Consider the following 20,586-nt stretch of genomic DNA (forward strand, 5'->3'; position numbering starts at 1 on the left):
CTACAATTGCATGCAAACTCCCATTTCTAATCTCATCTACCTCATCTCACAAACCCGGAGGGCTATCCTCCTACTACAGGCCTATCCCAGAATGCAACTCACCTTCACTGAAAATTAAGTAAAAACTGAATGTTGAGAGATTAGAACAGTGTCTCATACATCATAAGCGCTCAGTGTGAGCTACCCTCATTCTGGTTTCTAGGGATTCTAGAAATTCCTGGCTTCTCCACTTGCGTGTTCCCCTCAGCCTCAAGGGGCTTCCAACTTCTATTCTCTCAGATTCCACCTTCTTTTTTTTTTTCTACTCTCAGCCTATTTTTCCCTTAGTACTTATTTTAGAGGAAATTTCCTATGTCTTTGGATGCCTGTGTGGGCGGCCATTGGCCTCTTGAAAACAAAGCTCAGGAATCATCTTGGGATCTACCTCTTGGCTCCTACAATGGGGCCTGGCTCAGGGCAGCTGGGGCCGACAGGTGACTCCAAGTCAGGTAGGCCCTGCTCCGCACTTCCAGGCATCATCTCTTTTACCCTACAGTGGCTATGAGCTAAGTAGAACTGGGGGCCCTATTTTACAGATAAGGAAACTGAGGCCCAGAGATGACATGCTCAGTCAGTTAATGGCAAAGGTTTGACTCCACAGCTCTTACCCATTTTGTTAAATTTTTCTTTTGGTAACAGTAAAATTAAGTTGGGCAAATACCCCCAAAAGCTCAGCTGACTCCCATGGGGTTTGGGCTCACAGCCCCGTGGAAGGAAGTGGAGAAGACACAACAGGGTAAACAGTCTTCCTTTCAGACTCATTTTGTCAGAGATGAAGAGAGAGCTCTTCAAAACTGTCGGGTCCAACCCTTCACTGTACAAATGAAGAAACAGAGGCCTAGCAAGGGCGATGGCTAGTCCAAGGTCACACATCGAAGGAGGAATAAGACCAGACCCAGCATGTCTTCTTACTACCCACGGTCTCTGCACAGCTACTATAATAAACACACAATGAGCTGCCAGGATAGGTCAAGCCAGCCAGGATAGGCGGCAGAGCCCTCTAGCCAGCAGGCACCTTCATGCCACGGTCGCTGGACAACATTAGACCCAAGTCTCGGTAGAGGAAGAGCTGGGGGAAGGGAGACAGAGAAACTGCAGTCAGTTCTACTGCTTATCAGTGATCTTTACAAAGTGGAAACTTTCCACGGGCCTCCCCAGATCACGATCGCATCTGGTGCTCTTGAAGAGTTCGAAAAAAGGAAGTTTGGGTTTGGTCGCAATGGATGAAGAGCACACAGAGAAACGTCCAGCAGCAGAGGGAAGAGAGGAGGCTCAAGACCCAGAGCTTAGACCCTCCTTTGGGATTTCCAGCATAGAATATAAAGATGGAACTCACTCCTGGGCAGCATTAACAATCTCAGGCTCTAATGAGGAAAATCTAGGCAGCAGGTTCCAGGTCAAAAACACAGGTCCTCACTGGGAATGTGTTTGCATGTCTATTTAAAGCGAAAAGAAGTGTAAAGGGAATGATTTCGAGGCACATCTTAGAATGTCAATGTTAGAAGAGGAAGCCAAGATCTTTTTTCCCTGACTCTCCCATTTTGTAGATAAGAAAATAGAGACTCAGGGAAAGAAAGAGACTGGTCCAAGGTCAGAAAGCAAGTGTGTAGCTGATGTAAATTTGAACCCAGGTATCTGGACTCCAGGTTCAGTGTCCTATAGCACAAACTGGAGGGACGTGGGTGGTGAAACAGTGACCAGATGGCCTGCTGGCCAGAAGACATTTCTCCTTCCCTCCCTCCCTCCCCCAGAACACTCAATCGGCACCTGCCACCATGCCCTACCAAAGCACACACGTCTCTCGTTTCATAGACAGAGGCTCAGTATGTTTTTAGATTTGACAAAGCCCCAACCAGGGCAGGGCTGTGACAAAGGGCAGAAGGGCCGAGGAGGAAGATGGGGAGTGGAGGTGGATGGAATCTGTGGCTATGGTTCTACAGCCGCTCAGATGTGAGCAGTGACCAGGCTGGGCCCTCAGTGGCCCATGTGAGTGGGAGCCTTTCCTAAACCCGTTAATGACAAGAGCCCCCCCTTGTCCCCTCCCTCCACCCTGCCCCTTCCTTAGTCTCTGGAGCTGGAGCGATCAGGCTTGGTCACGGCGGCTGGTGCTGATGACCATTTCTCGGCTTAGATGCCCACCAAAACCAGTGGCCCTAGTCCTCGCCACCACAGATAGCCAGCAAGGCCTTCATGAAGTCTCCAGAGGTGTCACCCTGACAGGGGCAGAGGGAGAACAGAGTGAGTGAAAACAATCCTGATGGCCTCAATGCCCTCTCTTCCCAGCTGCCCATTTTCCAGGAATAGTCTGTGTACATACAAATATATGTATGTGTATAACATCCCTTTTCTATACAAATGGGCACATAACTTTTTTTTTTTACTGAGAAAAGATCACAGACCAGCACATAGAGCCTCCTGATGCTTTTTCATGGCTGTATCGTATTCTACCATGTGGATGTATCATTTATTTAACCAGTTCTGCACGGAGGGCTTCCACACTTTTGCTACTGTAAATAATGCTGACATAAATATTCTCTTACATGCCTTTGGGGGCATGTGTGACTATATCTATAGGATAAATTCCTACACATAAAAATACCACGTCCGAAGTGGACACATTTAAAATTTTGAAATCCCCAAACTACCCTTTTAAGATGTGCTACCCCCCTACCAAGTCTGTTGAGACCGCCTGTGAGATGTTCCATGGGTTTGTCAACCAAGTACAGTATAAAACACTTTACGATCTTGACCAGTCAGTGTCAAAGACAAAAAATTGGGCTCCATTAAGTGAAAACAGTCAGACACAAAAGATCACTTGTTACGTGATTCCATTTATATGAAATACCACGTGCTGAGTCTCCACTTTCTGTCTCTGTAGAGACGGTTGTCTAGGGCTGAGGGTAGAAACAGGTAAACAGGTACAAGGATCTTAGTGGGGTAATAGAAATGTTTTAAACCGAATTGTGGCGATGGTTGCACAACTCACTAAATTTACTAAAAATTTTAAAATTACACTCATAAACAGGTGAATTTTATAATATGTAAATTATACTTCAATAAAAGTTTTCAAAAGGCCAAAAAAGGGGGAGCTCTTGTTTTATTTGGAAATCTTTAATTATAAATCTCTTGATCTACCTGGAATTTATTTTGGTATAAACAAGGAGGCAGGTCTCGTTTCATTTAGCCACATCCTGGCTGTCCTAAGAGGTAGCTCATTGAGTAAAAGACTGTGGGAATGAAAAGGACTTCATATCTCACATTCTGGGATCTGACACTCACCCCCTTCCCCACTGACCTCTACCCTCTCCTCTCACCTCAATGGCTTGGTGGACAGACTTGTCGTATTTCTCAATGAACTCCCGTCGGATGTTGAGCAGGTCGATCTCACTCCGGGAGACCATGATCCGGGTGAGGGTCTTTTCATCCGTGCCAGCACCCTGGTGGCGTGGAAGACAGGGGGACACAGGGTGGGAGAAGAAACGGGGCCAGATCAGGCAAGGACTAGTGCGTGTCCATCTGCCTCTATTCCTTTTCCCTCCAAGACCAGGGTGGGAGAGTCTGCATCCATCTTCCACAAACAGTCCTGACCCAAACTCCCCTGGGCTTAGGACTGGGCCAGACAGGCAAAAATGGTCTTTATGAATTGAATAGTGTGCCCTCCCCGCACCAAATCCATATCCATTTGGAACCTTACAATGTGACGTATTTTGGAAATAGGGTCTTTGCACATGTAACAAGTTGAGGTCATACTGGAACAGGGTGGGCCCTAGATCCAACGTCTGGTGTCCTTATAAGAAGAGGACACGTGGACATATACACAAAGACGATCATGTGAAGATTAAGGCAGAGCCCGGAGGGACAATGCATTTACAAGCCAAGAGGAACTTAGGTTCCTAGAAACCACCGGAAGCTGGGAGAGGCATGGGCAAGCTTCTCCCTCAGAGCCTCCAGAAGTAACCAATCCTTCTAACACCTTCACTCCGGACTTTCGGCCTCTAGAACCGTGAGAGAATAAATTTCTGTGGTCACTCAATTTGTGGTCGTTTGTTACAGCAACCTTGGGAAATGAATACAGGGCATCAGGAGCAGGCAGGGAACACGGAGTATGTGGGGCAGCCAGGGCCCACCTCCGCTCCCTAGGAGCTCAGAACACCAGCTTAGGAGTCAGAGCTGGCACGTGATGAGCACCCAATAGATGGTTGTCAGGTCTGGGGACTGCAAGCTGAGAGGGGTCTCATGCTTGTTCCCACCAAGCAGGCTCTGTCAGCAGCTGAGTCTCCACTTGCTGGGCTGAGAGGGTGTACGGTGCATCCTCAGTTTTCAGAAAGCCAGGGCTAATACCAGAGCTGAGCACTTGCTATCTTTTGTGGGCATTTGTCAGAGGAGGCACTGTGTCACCTGCTTGAATGTGAGCTCCAACAGGGCAGAGATTGTGTCCTACTCAGCCCCGTGTCCCCAAAGCAAATGTGCAAAGACCCTAATTCTCAACTTTTGGCCTTCGTTGTGGGAATCTGGCCTGTGCATTGTAGGCTGTTAGCAGCATCCCTGCTTTCTACCCATAAGATGCCAGCAGCCATGCTCCCTAAGCTGTGACAACCAAAACGCCTCCGAACATCGCTAAAAAGTCACCTCTGGCTGAGAACTGCAATCCTAGAGCCAGACACAGAGCAGATGCTGATAAATATCAAACAAGGGACACAGCTGTCACAAGGCTTGATCTGGGGGGATGGCCCACTCCTGGGTTTATGGGCGGGCAGATTTTATTTATGGGCGGGCAGATGTGCTGGGAGGAAAAGAAACAAACAAGCAAGTTTTCTTACCTTCATGGACTTGTAAAGTTTGTCGGCAAAGAAGAGAGGCTTGTTCTTGACACTTTGAACTGGTAGGAAGAGGGAAGGGATTCAGGGAACTCGGTCAGAGGAAGTGCACCCAGACTCTGGGCAGGGCTTTCTCCTCCCCTCCTCTCCCCCAGCCTGGGCCTGAAGGTCACTGCCAACCCTGGGGTCATACTCAGAGCCTGACATCTTCACTTCCTCTTCCCCATGCCGCCTCCTCTGGCTCATCCCTAGGCCTGGCTCTCATTGGGTGACATCTTACTTCCTGCTAAAGTGCTTGCAATTAACTCAAAGGGAAGAAACCTCTCATGAACCCAAGGCACAGGGCCTCAGACTCCTACATGCACCAGAATCATTGAAGAACTTGTTTACAACTCAGGTTTTATGCTCCACCTGGGGACTCAGATTCAAGAAATATTTCGAGCAGCAGTCCTCTGAGTATGGTTCCTGGACAGCTACATCAGCACCATCGAGGGACTTGGCAGAAATGCAGATTTCCAAGCCCCGCCCCAGGTGTGCTGAAGCTGCAACTCTGAAGGTGGGTGACCACCTCATCTGCCTTTGCTGGGACGGTCCTGGTGTTAGCATAAACCAGGTTGGTCTGGTGCAGCCTAATGTTTGAGAGCTACTGATGTGCAGAAATACTAGGCCAAAGAATGACTTGGTATAATTTAAGGCACCGTGCCAGCCCCTGAGGCTGAGTGTCGCCCAAAGTCTGCACACTGTTGCCACACCGGCAGCCCCTGCTCCCCACCCATATCCCCCCACCTAAATAATGCCGATGTGGGGGGTCTCTAGCCCTCAGTAGCTGCTGGATTTCCAGGCTCCAGAGCCCACAGGGGAGTGTCTCAGCTTAAGGAAGAGGAATCAGACACCAGCCCCAGAAAGCCAGAATGACTCTGGATAAAAGTACCTCTGTGAGGAAGGTGGGGGACAAGAGGCTAGAGCTGTGTACCCCGAGGGCACAGTCATGTGCCCCCTGCGGTAGGCTCAGGAACCCATGGGAGAGATCACACCCTACACCAACCTTCCAAGCCCCCTGCCACCTCCCAGACATACCCCAAGCTCCTTGGCCTGTGAGTCAAAGCTCCGGCCACCCTCCTACGCTATCTCGTTGCCTTCGCACGCTCCCCCACACCCCCTCCTCTGAACACATCATGAATTCCTTTGTTTCTTTGTCTTTCTGGTGTGGCGGTTTCCCATCTGCCCCCCATTATTTCACCTCTGCAAATCTCATCCCATCTTGCAAGGCTATACTTGATATGCACATTTCCCATTGTGCCACCCCCTCTAAGGAGCCTGCCTCGACTCCAGGCCCAGGGCTGAGTCAGTCTGGTGAAAGAGCAGACTGGGCAAAAACTTGCATCCTCTGCAACCAATCCCAAAAGTGTACCCCAGTCCTGCCTTAGAGGACCCCGGGCCCACCACAGACAGAGTGATGTGGAAGGGTGTGTGTATGTGTGTGCGTGTGCCCATGCACGCCCTGGTCCTGCAGGACACTGTGCCTCTACCCAGCCCTGCCATCACACTCCTGGTTCTTTCCCTAGGGAGAGCTGTTTCCTCTTCCTGCCCTGAAGGCTGGAACAAGTCCTCATGTTACCCTACTAATCACACGTTGACAGCACCCCTGGAGCCGATAAGTGGCAGTGTGGATTTTCCAGTACTAGTAGCTTAGGAAGCTGCCACGGCCACTCATCCAGGGAATCTGGCCATGTTCCCAGTGCCCCCATCCGTTGCCCTTGACCTCCAGCCCCTTCCCTTGGTCCTGCCAGTTACCAATGGCCACAAATGCGTCCCTGACATCCCCAGACATCTCCTTCTTGATGGTGTGCTCCACGTCATAGTTGGTCATCTTGATGAACTCCTGGAAGACTGGCCCCAAAAGAAGCCCAGAGGTAGGGGGTGAGCTTCAGCTCAGAGAGAGGGGCGAGACCACTCCTCCCCCACCCACCCAGCTCCACCCACGGGCTGCGCCTGGGAAAGTGGAAAGGGGCAGCAGGTATGGCCGTGCCCCGGCCTAACTGCACTGGGCAGGATCATCGTGGGAGGGACGTTCTGACCTCAGACTGCCTTGGGCTCAGAGCCAAATCTGTGTCAAGTTAGTCATTGCCCCAGAGCCTTGGATAAATTCCAGGAACTTGGAATAGGGTAGTAGAGAAGCATGGGTCCCTGGCACAGCTCTGCTCTGAGTTCACTGAGTGCCTGTGGGCGAGCTCCTCTCCCTCCCTGGGCCTCCCCTCCTCCTGTGGGATGGAGATTAATGTCAGTAACACAATGGCAACACTGAGGGAGTTACTATGAACCAGGCTCTGTGCTAAGTGCTTTCTGTGCTATTATATTTTTTATAACCTCACAACAATCATGTGAGGTAGAATTAAAATCCCAGTTTATAGCCAAGGGAACTGAGATATTACAGATAATCAATAACGTACTCAAGGTCATCAGGCTGCTAAGTGGAAGATTTGAATCAAAGCAGTCCAGCTCCCAAGTTCATTCCTGTAGCCACAATGCTAAAGCACTGTAAGTATGTTATTGAAAAAGTACCAGGCAAATGCATGCTAAAATGTAAAGGTCTTAGTGGAAAGGGTACTAATGTCGGGGCCACAGCATACAGATGTGCCCTGTGCATGTGGCAGCCTGTGGCTCAAAGACGTGTATGTGGTTCTTATGCCAACACTGCCCCCCAGCACCTTGCTCCTGCAGACATCACCAATGGATCGTGACACAGAATCCTTTCAACACAGCATTCCAGGCAGCCACTATCCATCCATCAGATTGGCCTCAGAGGTGAAAGCCACCTGCCCTCCCTTATCCCAAGCATCGTGCCTGTTTCCCTAAGGAGGTGAAGGGAGTTGGCCCCCCAGGGTGAAAGATGCGTTAGGGCCAGGGCTCCCCGCGTCCCCATCAGCTACCACACTCCACTGCTGGGGTCTTTTAGAGAGAGGGTGGGTGGGCAATGGGCTCCTCTTTTCCCAGAGAGTGGAGAGGTTCTCATTAGACCTGGGGATCTTCCTGCTGAATTGGGGAGGGGAAGGGGTCAGGCCTCACCTCTCCGGAGGTGCGGATAGCTACGTGTACACAGGATCGTCATGAAACGCGTCTCCAGGGAAGTTTTGTCTCCGCTGGATGTGTCTGCTATTTCCTGCAGAGCCCAGGTGGGGGCAAGGATTTGAGAGGAAAGACACAAGAAAGCCTTGGTTATTATTCACTTGCATGTCTTTGCCTAGGCCAAGGGCACTTAGAAGCTGTGTTAACCCAGCCACCCAAGGAGGCTGGCGTTGGCCCCTTCTTCCTTCCTTGGCCTCCTCACCCCCTCCAGTTCCCAGGGATGCTGCGGACTGACACAGAGGGACTGAGTACTAGGCACTTCTACCCTGGCTTCGGGGCCACAGGACAGTGGCCCAGGAGAGGGGCAAACAGAATTCTGAGACTGTGGAGACTCAGAGTTCTCCTTCCATCCTTAAACTTCTCCGAAAGCCTCTTCAGGAAGTGTGTCTGTGCACATGGGCAAGGAAAAATGGCCTAGCTAGTGCTTCCCCAACTGTCAGAAATGGCAAACATATTTTAACACAACGCATATATATATTTCCACAATGGTCTTGCTGGCTACTAGTTCTATTTAGATTGCTAGGCTGATATTAAATTTCCCTGTAAAATAAATCATTTCAGATTTTTTTAAAAAGTATTTAAAAAAAAATATTCACAGCTTGTTATACCTAGCACAAATCATGTGGGAAGTGAGTGGCTGAAGTTTGGGAAACACTTGCTGGGCCCATTTTTACCCAGCTGGGTTCTTACAAGGCTCTGAAGGAGAGAGAGAGAAGCTGCGGGCAAACCCCCAAATCACTGCCTGACTCTGCCCCACTTTGCCCCACCCAGAGGCACAGACAGAATCAGACTTCACTCAGAGAGGCCTTAAAATCCACGGGAAAGACCATAACACTCACCAAGATCTCAGCAGCCACCTGAGAGCAGGGAGGAGAGATAGGAGGGAGAGAGGGGAAGGCAAGAGTCAGAGGAGGCCCGGAGAGGATGGCTCTGGGGGCCCTGGGGTGCAGGGACGGGGGCCTGGCTCAGGGTGGCAAAGGCCCCAAGAGGCCCAAGGGGACTTGGGACCACGATGGGCACAGGGAAGAGAGAAAACACCTTTTCTTGAACTTTAGGATGGAGCTCAAAATGGGAATAGGCCTGGGAATTACTTAACTACAAAAATGCCCACCTGAGGGGAGGACACAGAACGGGGCACTCTAGCTGTCATCACACCTGGCAACCTAGGGCAACTCCAGACCTACTGTGCGCATCTTCAAAGCCACTGAGAAGTCAGAATGCGAGAAGTGCCAAGCTTACCACACCCTTCACATTCGGAGTTAGAGGGTCCTGGGGAAAGCTGTCATTTCACTCTCTCGAGTGACAGACAGGACAGGAGAGCTGAGGCCTGAAGGGGAGGGGACTTGTAGGGGGCATACAGCCAATCAATTGAAAAAATGCCAGCTGTTCAGTCATCTTACAAGGGTCAACTTAAATCGCTCCTTTATGCTGAGCACAATCCTCTATTGTTAGTACAGATTTTGTTAGGTGAATACTGTGGCCTGGAGTGCCTAGGGATGAAATACGGCCAGCCCTGTGCATCCCAGACTGTTTTGCTTTTGCCTGTGTCCCCGAAACTCTGCCCTCCACTTTAATCTACTGAACATAAAAAACCATCCTCTTCATAAACTTCCCAATAGTTTTATGCTTTAGAAACCTTTTTATTTTATAAATTGGCAATGTCTATCAAAATTTAAAATGCACGTGCTTTTCGATCAAGCAATCATGTAGCTAGGAATTTGCCTTAAAGATATACTGGCAAAAGTCTTCCAAGATGTATAATGCAAGAGTGTTCACTGAAGCATTCTTTGCAACAAAGAAAACCTGGAAACCATTAATAGACTTGTTAAACAGTCTATGGTTCTTCCAATACTGGAAATCCATGCGGATATTAAAAAGAATGAGACTAGTCTGCAGCACTGATAAGGAGTTTCCATTTAAAGTAAGCAAAAAAGTGAAGTATAACATATTGTGCATAATAATGTTCTTTTTATCTAGAAAGAAAAGATAAATGCGCACTCGCTCCTACGTACTTACTGGGAAGTTATGTAGAGGGACAGTCAAGACACTGTTGACAATGTTTGCCTTTGGGGACTGTGAGGGAAAGCTTTTCATTTTATTTTTCCTCAAATTTTACGTTTACATTTTCTCAACATGCAAATATATCATTTTTTACTTTAATGTCGAATAGATGTTATTAGGATTATGGGATGCTTCTGTTTTTTATTTATACTTTCTATATTAAAAACAACCTAGTTGAACCTTGAGGACATTATGCTAAGTGAAATAAGCCAGTTCCAAAAGGATAAATACTGTATGATTACGATTGTATGAGGTATCTAGAGAGGTCAAATTCACAGAGACAAGAAGTAGCATGGTATTTACTAGGGGCTGGGGAGAGGGAAATGGGCAGTGTTTATTTAATGGGGACAGAATTTCACTTTTACAAGATAAAAAGAGTTCAGAGGAGAGATGGTGCTGAGGGTTGTGTAACAATGTGAATGTACTTAAATCACTGAATTGTACACTTAAAAATGGTTAAGATGGTAAATTTTATTATGTTATACGTATTTTTATCACGTATTATGTGAATTTTACAACTTAAAAAAAGTTATGCTAAATACTGACCAGGTTTTTTTTTTTTTTAAAGAGAAATGTTTAAAAAATTTGAGAAAGGCTCTAAAGTGCCAAACATTCTTCATTTATTTGGGTCAGAGAATCACAGACAAATATGTTTTGTCAAAGTATCTTTAAGACAATCATATTTGTAATATGAAAAATGCGGTGGGTTACTAAAATAATTTTCTAGATAATCAACACAATAGTGTTTCCTTATTAGCCTAGTTACTTCATGCAAAAATTAATCTGGGCAGCACCTACAAAAGTCATAGTTATCATATGACACAGCAATTCCACTCCTAGATACACACCCAAGAGGAATTAAAACATATGTGCACACGAAAACTTATAGGCAAATATTTCTAGCAAGCAGCTATAAATATTATTCATAATAGCCAAAAAGTGGAAACAACCCAAATGTCTGTTAGCTGATGAACTGATTTTTAAAAAGTTATATATCCATACTATAGAATATTATTTGACAATGGAAAGGAATGAAGGAATATATATGCTATAATATGGATGAATTTTGAAAATGTTATACTAAATGGAAGAAACCAGTCACAGAAGGCCACATATTACATGATTCTATTTATACGAAATGTCCAGAGTAGGCAAGTCAGGGACAGAAAATAGATTAGTGGTTGTTTAGGGCTGGGGGGTGGGGAGAAAATGAGGAGTAACTGCAATGTGTTTCTTTTCAGGGTGATGAAATGCTCTGACGTCGATTGCGGTGACGATTGCACAAGTCTGTGAAGACACTAAAAACCACTGCAGTGTACACTTTAAATTGGGTCAATATATGGTATGTGAATTATATTTCAATAAAGCTGTTCTATTAAACAAATAATAACCTGGAGACTGAATTACCTAAAATTGGCCACAATTCTTCATTTTCCTCTGGGTCCATAATTAGACCATCTGTATTATTTATTGCTCAAACTGGAACACTAAGAGTGAAAGGGAAGCTATTAGCAATTACTGTGGGGAAATGGGTGAGCACTGGACATATGTCTCCCTGCTCATAACAGACCCAGAATTCCAAGAGCTCGAGGGTGCTCTAGACGCCCATGGTGAAAGAGGGTATGGGAAGGAGGGTATACACGAGCGAACAAACACTGCCAAGTACTAATGTGCAGTATCTAGAATTTTTATGGGGGAACTTGGCTCTGCATTATCAAATGCCTTCAATTTTTGTATATATTTTCCTCCAGCACTCCCATTTTGCCTCCAGAAATCAACTCAAATGGAAAAATCATGCGTGTGACAAAAGAGTTGGTTACTAGGAAGAGGGCTGGTTAAAAAAAAGTTTGGTAGATTCTTAAATAGGATATTGCCATTAAATGCTGTTGATTTTTAAAAATGACATGCAACAGTGTTCGCAGGATATTAATTTTTAACTGATATAAATCAGAAACCCATATTTTATACATACATAAAACCCCCCCAAAAAAACAACTAGATTGATATATTCCAAAATATTAACAATGTTATTACTGGTAGGCTCTGTAATTTTTTTCTTTTCTTTCTTTCTTTTCTTTTTCTTATCTATCTATCTATCTATCTATCTATCTATCTATCTATCTATCTATCTATCTATCTATTTGCTTGTTTCTATTTTCTCAAGTTTCTACAAAAGAATATGTATTACTTTTGAAACAAAATGTTTCTAGTTATAAGAAATGAGCCCACAGTAAGACCGGGGTCTTGAACCTGTGAACTGGGGGGGCAACTGAGCTGGGCAAGGCGCTGGCTCCCTTGGTTCTTTCCACCCAGGTTCTCTCTCCCTCTTTCTCTCCTGCAAAACTGCCCCCAGTGAGGCCCACCACTGCCCCCTGCTGGCAGCACCTGGATGAATGTCCTAGTAGAGGATGGATTTGAGGTGATCTTTAGGAAGAAGTCAGTTTCAAAGACCATCAACAGCACAATGGGGCTGCTCATACTAGTACTTAAGTATCTGCTGAATGAGTGAATGAAATGTGGCTTCAGGAATCCACTCTAGGGGTCTGGATTTCCAGGCTCTCCCCGATAAAGGTAAGCATAATGCAGCAAGAGTATCTTATTGGAATGGAATCCTGAAACTTCTGACAGCTATACTCCAAACCAGGAGCTGGACAACTGGACACCAGCAGTTACCTGGTTTGGAAGCTGCAGGGAAATGATTATACTGGGTCCTATATTAAATAATATTAGGTATAGGCTTTGAAGTCAGGCAGGCCTGGGTCCAAATCACACCATGGCCACTTAGAGACTGTACCCTTGGATAGGTAAGGAGCTTTGTTTTCCTCCAGTAAGAAAAAGGGGGCATCATGAAGTAAAAAACGGTCTTAGCATCATGCTCAGTACTTAATACGCATCCTAATCGTTTCATAGAATTTGTCAGGTTACAGCTAAGGATCTTTTCAGCTCAGATGCTGCCGGAACATTCCACACCTCTGTTGGTGGAACTGGGAAGCTGGTGCCCTGACTCCCAAACCATCAGAGCTCTTTTCAATCCACCAACTGTTAAAGAAGGGGGCTGGATCCTCAAGCTGTAGTATCTATGCTCATTCCTGGATCTAGAGCTTTTGGGGGCTGGGAGGAAGGGTCAGGCAGAAGAGACAGAGATCTGCAGCTGGGCCAGGCCAGAAGGTGCTAGAAACAAGGCACAGGCAAGTGGGGATAATGCAGATGCCTCAGCAGGGATTGCCCAGCCACAAGGACTCTTAAGGACAATGGATGTGGGGTTGTCCAGCCTCTATGAGGAGCCAGCTCTAGATCTCAAGCTCCTTAGCCTTAGGAGCAGGGCAGAAGCAGAATAGCCAAGAGACCCTAGAGCAGCAGTCCCCAACTTTTTTGGTATCAGGGACTGGTGCTCCTATGAGAATCTAATGCCTGATGATCTGAGGTGGAGCTGAGGTGGTGATGCTAGTGCTGGGAGCGGCTGCAAATACAGATGAGGGTTTGCTCGCTCACCCGCCTCTCACCTCCTGCTGTGTGGCCTGGTTCTTTACAGGCTACGGACCAGTACCGGTCTGCAGTCCAGGGGTCCCCTCTCCTTATTCATTCAACAACAAAGATATATTAAGTCCTGACCACGTGCCACTTTGGAAACATCGGTGAGCAAAACAAAGATCACAGCCCTTCATGAATTCACTTTCTAGGTTCTCCCAGGATACTCCCTTCAACCTTGGTCCCATTTCATAGATAATGAACCGAGACCTGTAGCACTCAAGCTTCTTCGCAGCAAGCTCCCAGACTGCTCCCTCTGAGTCAATTCCACCTGGGCCACTGATTTGCTGTGTGACTTTCAGAAGTTACTCACCCTCTCTGGGCCTCTTTTTTCCCACTGTAACTCGGACCATCTGTAAGTCCCTTTCAGCTCTGAAGGTCTGGGGCTCTAAAATTGCTCTTCACACAGGAAATGCCAAGACCAGCACTACGCTCCTGAGCATCACTCTGAGAGCTCTGAAAACCCCACAGTCTCACTTCTGAGGGTGAAGTGGTGCAAGCGGACCAGAGTCTAAGTGTCTGCCAATCAAACCAGTAGCCTCCCCCGCTCTGACAGCCAAGGCCTGGCATGGACAGACATCGGCGAGAGCTGCCGGGGCCTTACCTGGGCATCCTCCCGAGCCTGGTCCCGGTCTTCTCCTCCCTCCTCACGGTTCCCCTGCAGCAGGACCAGTGAGAAAGGTCAGTCCCCAAACATCCTCCCTTTGTGCCCCTCAGTAGCCACAGGAACTTGCTCAGCCTCTCTGAATACTTTTCTTCAGCTGTAATATGAGGGCAATAATCCTGCCTTCATAGGGTGGGCTGTCGTAAGCATGAAATGTGCACGTTTGGAAGGCGCTTATTAGCCCAAGGCCTGACTCAGACACACTGAGCCTGCATCAGGGCCTGGCACCTGGGCTGCAAGACTTCCAAGAGATGGTGATAGAAACTCTCAGGTACGACACAGAGAAAGGTCACCCATATGACTTTGTCCTGTCAACTGGGTGCCCAAAGACAGGCTGCTGGGACTAAGACGCTCACCAGGGAGGGCTGCATGGAGAAGGCGGCACCAAGCCAGCTTTGTAAAGTGAACAATGGAGAAGGCATTGCACAAGGCAGTAACTGCCTGAGCAGTAGAACTGAGTAGGTAAGTGGGGAAAACACCTGTCTCTTCATCAAGAGTGGGCACCTAACTCCCTGCTCCCCCACATAGCAACCCTCCCCTCCCCACAGGGTCCCAGAGGGCCAAGCAGGGCTGGGCCATGAATTCACCCACCGTGGCCAGAGATATGAGGATCCTCTTGAAGTGGCCAGACGTGTCTGAGCTCAGAGCATCCTCCAGGGACTTGTGATAGTCTGAGACAGAGAAAGGGGATATGGGTAGCTGCTGGTCAAGAAGGACTGGAGGGGAGCCTAGAGGCTCAGACTTGACCCAGAGCAGTATTGGCGTGGGTGGCGGGGATGAAGGAGTTCGCAGTTGGTTCTTGGGGGCATCTAGCCATCTGGTGACCTTGAGACTGATGTGCCTATTGGTCCATCATTTCCTTCTGCTCCTGTCCTGGTTGAGGTCTCATTGCATCTCGCTTCTCCCATTTAACTGCCTCCCTATCTCCATTCTCTTTTCTCCTTTCCCCGCTGTGTGACAGTTGCTAGACCCACAAGGACAGCTCTGGCCACGTGACTCCCCTGCTCGAAAATTCTACCATTTTAATGCTGTTTACAAGGGGAAAAGTTTAAACATTTTTAACTGGTACTCAAGGTTCTTCAAAATAATATGGGGCCACTTGTGAAAAAATCATTAACAATTTCAAGATGACGATGGCATAGCATGCAGCCAAGCATGGGCCTTCTGAACAAGGGACATAGTGTGGCTGCACAGCCCACCCACCCAGGAAGCCTCCCTCCCTCTCTGGTGGCCTGGATGCTCTCTCCTCTCACTCTCAAACTCTCTTCTACTTCCAGGCCTTTGTCTGGCTGGGACTCTGTCTGGGGCACCCTTTTCCAAGACTCGGGGTTGGGCACACCCAAGGGGGTCATCGAAGCTTCGTGGCCTAAGAGAAGGCAGAGCTGTAGGGAGAACTGTGGGTGAGGTCAGAAGCTGGCTCTTCTCCCACCTGCCTCCCAGGGTGCTGCGCCCTAGGACTCCTCCCCACACTCACCTTCCTTATAGGCCTCATTGATGGCCTGGATTTCGGCGTTGGTCCGAGTAGCTAGGATTTCGATGAGAGCTTTTTCATCGGTGCCAGCTCCCTAGAATGTCAAGGAAAAGAGGATCTGAACCACAGCCCTGAACCTCCTGCTGATGTCTAAGGGGCCCAGGCCAAGGAGGCCTCTGCTCCAAGAAACCATCCAGGAGGCGAATGTCCAGGCCACCAAGCCTTCCTGGATTCTCTCCTCACCTAGACGTGGCCCCCAGACCAGAGACCTTGGCCCAATCAGGGCTCAACATTCCAGCTTGTCAAGATTCCCAGAACCTCCCATGAGAATTGCTTTGGACCAAAAATTAAAAAGAAAAGAATATACGGTAGAAGGGGACGTGCATCTAAAAACGCACATACAAACACACATCGGAACGTAGATGTTTATATGTAAGTATATCACAAGAACAGAGGACACGCATCACAACATTGGTGACTGGTTTCCGGGTAGGTGAAGGAACCACAGATGATTTCTGTTTCCTTCTTTTTTGTTCTGTGTTTATTTTTCAAGTTTTCACAGTGAACACATATGATTTTGTCAGAAGAAAAACAGTTTGGTGCTTTAAGGAAAAAACATACTGTGTTTGTTCATGTTTGGATGTGATGAGTGATTCATGGACTGATACATTAAGTCTTCCGGACAGAGGCAGCTTAGGGAATCCGCTATTCTAAGGACCCCATTTTAGGGGAGCGGAGGGAGGTAGACAAGACTGATTGTTAATTGACCGATAGATTCAAACATCTGTTAAACACCTGTAATGTGCCGGTCACTGTGCAAGCTGCTGGGACAATGGCTATAAAAACAGGGAAGTCGTGGTCTCTGTCCTGGGAGGTTACTGCCCAGTGGTCAGCTGGTCCCTGGGTTCTCTGCCCCGAACAGACCGAGGCTGACTGAGGTCTTTAATAGTCTCTTTCTTAAAAGCTGACATGTGGCAAGGACAGCCTGACCCCTAGACTGTCCTGAGACCCGGGGTCTAGCCCCATCCTTCTAATTCTGTGTTTTTAGGTCATTCACTTTTTTTTTTTTTGTCTAGGAATTTTAAAAGGACAATAATCTCAATTCGCTTTGCCTAGGGAATGTCTGTTCTCTGCTCTCTTTCGAATCCTTCAGGGGTCCAAAGCTCTAGTGTTTTCACACCGTCGTCAGGTCAGGCTCTAGCACCAGACAGACTTGGTCAAAATCCCAGCCCTGCTACTGCGACTTTGACCAAGCGACTTAACCTCTGGGCCTCAGCCTTCTCATCTGTAAGATGGGGGTACCACAAAACCTCGCCTCGTGGGTCGATGAGACAAGTCACTGAGCTATAACACACATAGCCCAGGGTAGTTTACCATTTGCTCTCAGTAAAGGAACCCGTAGTACAACTGGCATCTTGGGATGCAAACCAGCTCCAGCAACAGCTGGGCCAGGACCTAACGCCTTTTCTTGCTAATTACAGGGTCAGATCTTAAGAGTTAACAGCGCCCTTCATACCGGTGACCTCACTTGACCCACCCCCATGTTTGAAGGGAGGGGATGAATGCTCCCTCCCATTTCGCAGCGGAAGGCATGAAGGCTTAGAAAGTACAAGTGGCCCAATAACACAGTGAATATGTGGCAGCGCCGGACTAGAATGCAGACTCCGGAGGCTGTTGTTCCTTCCAGGTCCCTTCTGCTTCCTCCAGCTGCTCCAAGAGATCCCCCTGAGCCCTCTGGTTCCTGGGCACGGGACCCCACTTAAACCAACCATAGTAAAAACTGAGACTTTCTTTGGCAGAAATGCTGGGAGGAAGGGCCTCTCCACCAGAGCTGCAACCTGTAGGATGTACACAAGCCATCCTGCCGCCATGGGGAGAAAGGCTGGTTGAGAGTGAGGCCGCCGCAGGGTAGAGGTGAGCTGAGGTAGGGAAGAGGCTGCGTCCTCCCAGCACCTGCATGGACTAGACCCCATCCATTTGATGCCCACACCGTACCTCCATGGCCTTCTTCAACTGCTTGGCATCGTAATGGGCTGGTGGCATCATGAGCCCCAGAATTAGCCTCGCCAGGTCTCCAGAGAGCTCAGACTTCAGGTCAGCCATCAAGTCCTGCAAAGGGCAGAGCCAAGGTCATGCCGCATCAGTGCTTGCCCACGTGTGACCCAGGGTAGGGAGGAGACATGGAGTGAGGAAATGGGCTCCACGTGGATGCGGGGGATTACAGGAGCCTGTGTCTGCTTTGCTGTTATTGGGCTTACTATTTAGGGGAAGCCAAAGAGGGTGGGAAAAAACCACCAGGGGTAAAACCCGCTCTCCCTGGAAGCAGCAGGTAGGGAAGGAAGCAGGGAAGGAGGCACAATGATGGCTGACACTTAGCCTTGGGGCCTTAAAACCTCTATATGCAGAGGGAACTGCGGGGTGGCCAAAGCACTGCAGGAAAACAACTCATATCTCTCATCTCGCCCCAAGCCATTCACACACGTGACACTGATCACAAGGAACTGGGGGAATGGAGAGAATGTGTCTGCAGGCAGCCCAAACCCAATGCTGAAGACGCTCTCAGAACACATGACCACATGGGGTCCCACGGCTGTGGAAGCCCCAGGTGCCCGACCGTGCGGAGTTGGCTGTGATAGCCTGCCCTCCCTCAGAGAAGGGAGTGGATGTGGGCCCAGGGTGCAGGCTCAGGCCCTTACCCGGCCGAAGTGGGACTTGAAGGTCTGCCGGATCTGTTGCCGCTGGGCGTTGCTGCGGTGTGTGATGATGTCGATGATGGTGCCCTCGTCGGTTCCTGAGTCACCGAAGCCACATGGCTCAGAGGCAGGCCTGCGGCCCAGCTTCCCCTATGCCCCCCACTGATGGGCCCCGCCAATCTCTGTCAGGGTAGAGGCCTGGCTAGGCAGCCATGTGCTCCCGAGCCCCTGCAGGAGCCCTGCCGCTGGCCTAAGCCACTAACTTCCCCTGGATTCCTCCCTGTACCTCTGTTGTGTCACTGGTTAAGGGGGGGTGGGGGGAGGACAAACAAAAACCCTTGGGGAACAGAGAGCACTAGGACGAGGATCAGGGCCTCTGAATTCTAGTCCTGGTTCTGGCATTGGCTGAGCAAGTCTTGTCCCCTTTCTAGGACTCAATTTCCACACCTGTAACATGAAGAGGGCTGAAGTAATTACTAAGGGGTCCTTCTAACCTCATAATCTAAGTCCTGTTGGGGACTCTATGTCCTTTTTCTTCAACTTGCTGAAAGCTGGACCCCAAGTCCCTCTAACTACAGCAGGTTGATTCTGGAAGGCATCAGGATACCGCTTCCTGCCTCTCAGATTAATGCCATCAACTTCAGACTTGACACAGGACTCTATCTTTAAAAAGCATTTTTATACCTGTCATCTTACAGTCCTAGATATGCTCCATAGATACTGTTATTCCCAAGAGACAAATGCAAATGAAACCCACATAGTACAGGACTTAACCCAAGGCCCCAGGGAGGTGCTATTGGACAGATGGCGGGGAGAAAGGACCATTCATCCACCCACAGGGTAGTTCTTCCCATTGGTGCTAAATGGAGGCCTGGAAGTGGGTGACGGGGGGGTGGTCCACCCATTAGAGAACCTGGACTCGGATTATACGGTCCACATCCCTTATTTTATAACACGGGAAAATCAAGGCTTATAGGGGTTGAAGGACTTGCCCAAAGGTACAGAGTGAGTTGGTGGCAAAGCCAGGGCAAGAACACAGGCCTTTAGACCCAGTACTTTTTTCTACACCAGGATATTGCTCCTGAGGGGCTAGGGACACCGTAGTCTCTCTGGGAAGGCCTTGTGTCAAGTTCCTCACAAACCCCTTCTCTCCCCGCCTCCCTGCACTCAGGAGGGCGGAGACTCAAAGACACTAGTTTGAGACATTAGCTCTTGCCCCTGCCCAGCCCACTGCCAAACCTGCCACACCCGCTGCCCCAGAGGCCACCCCTGCCCCTTTCACGTCCCCCTTACCAAGTCCCTTCATGGCTTTCCTCAGCGCTTTGGCGTCTGCATCAGGGTTGAAGTCACTGGCTGGACGCACAGTTCCCTTCAGCTGCAAAAAGCAGAAAGAGACTAAGCAGGTGTCTGGAGGCCCCTCCCCCGGGGGGGGCCAGGCCAAGAGAGGAGCATGCAAGGGAGGGGAGGCTTTCCCCACGAGCCCCAAACCGAGCAGCGTGGGGGAAAGAGGCGGGGTGAAGGCACAGCAGACAGACCCTTGCCCTAGAGCTGAGAGAGGGAGAGAGACAGACCCAAGCCAGGCAGCAGGACAAGTGCTGGTCCTGGAAAAAAGTGGCCAGGCTCCTGCCCCAGGAGTCAGCTCTGTCCTAGCTCCACTGTGGCCTCCTCAGTCCCTCAGAATCTCGCCCTGTCTCCAAGGCGCTTCTGCCTCTTAGACAGACATTCCTCCAGAAAAGGCAACAGAAATGATCTGGAATGCCAGAATGGAGTCTCCCAAATTTCAGACACTCCTTTACAATGTTTTCCATATGTGCATTCGCCCTATGCTATTTCTTAATATTTTTATTTAATTCAGCTTTTCTGTTTTACTTAAATGCATTCATTTTGAAGTACATTTGAAGCAAGGTTTTTTATCCACTCTATTTCTTGATATATCCTAAAACAGTGCCTGACAGAGTAAACAACTCAAAACATATTTGTTAAATAAATTAATGAGTGAGAATAATTTTATACCACTATCATGAATAGAAGGTTGGCATCATGTCTGGTAAACAGACAACAATAACCCATGAAAATAAATGTAATACAAACAAAAAACATGTAGTGAAACACAGATCACCACATTTAACCGAGATGCCATTTTTGCCAAAAGCAAAATCTCTGAACTTGAAGCTGGCTCTCTCGGCT

At 48.5% G+C, this 20,586-nt stretch overlaps 1 protein-coding gene across 2 annotated transcripts in view; it reads right to left on the reverse strand.

Annotated features, from left to right (window-relative positions):
- Positions 1–1,840: 1,840 nt before the first annotated feature.
- ANXA6 (annexin A6) overlaps positions 1,841–20,586 on the reverse strand; it is a 31,724-nt gene continuing 12,978 nt past the window's right edge. The window contains exons 13-24 of one of the 2 annotated variants that reach the window (XM_011371232.2): positions 19,693–19,774; positions 18,403–18,497; positions 17,702–17,815; positions 15,710–15,800; positions 14,827–14,906; positions 14,176–14,229; positions 8,822–8,839; positions 7,923–8,016; positions 6,651–6,746; positions 4,860–4,918; positions 3,354–3,476; positions 1,841–2,252 (exon numbers count right to left, since the gene is read on the reverse strand). In XM_011371232.2, coding sequence (XP_011369534.1) covers positions 2,193–2,252; positions 3,354–3,476; positions 4,860–4,918; positions 6,651–6,746; positions 7,923–8,016; positions 8,822–8,839; positions 14,176–14,229; positions 14,827–14,906; positions 15,710–15,800; positions 17,702–17,815; positions 18,403–18,497; positions 19,693–19,774 — 966 coding nt within the window. In that variant the 3' untranslated portion in view covers positions 1,841–2,192. The remainder of the gene's footprint in view (positions 2,253–3,353; positions 3,477–4,859; positions 4,919–6,650; positions 6,747–7,922; positions 8,017–8,821; positions 8,840–14,175; positions 14,230–14,826; positions 14,907–15,709; positions 15,801–17,701; positions 17,816–18,402; positions 18,498–19,692; positions 19,775–20,586) is intronic. The other variant, XM_011371233.2, reaches the window with a different exon arrangement.

This window comes from Pteropus vampyrus, unplaced genomic scaffold (assembly GCF_000151845.1).
Source record: "Pteropus vampyrus isolate Shadow unplaced genomic scaffold, Pvam_2.0 Scaffold185, whole genome shotgun sequence".
Taxonomy (NCBI): domain Eukaryota; kingdom Metazoa; phylum Chordata; class Mammalia; order Chiroptera; family Pteropodidae; genus Pteropus; species Pteropus vampyrus.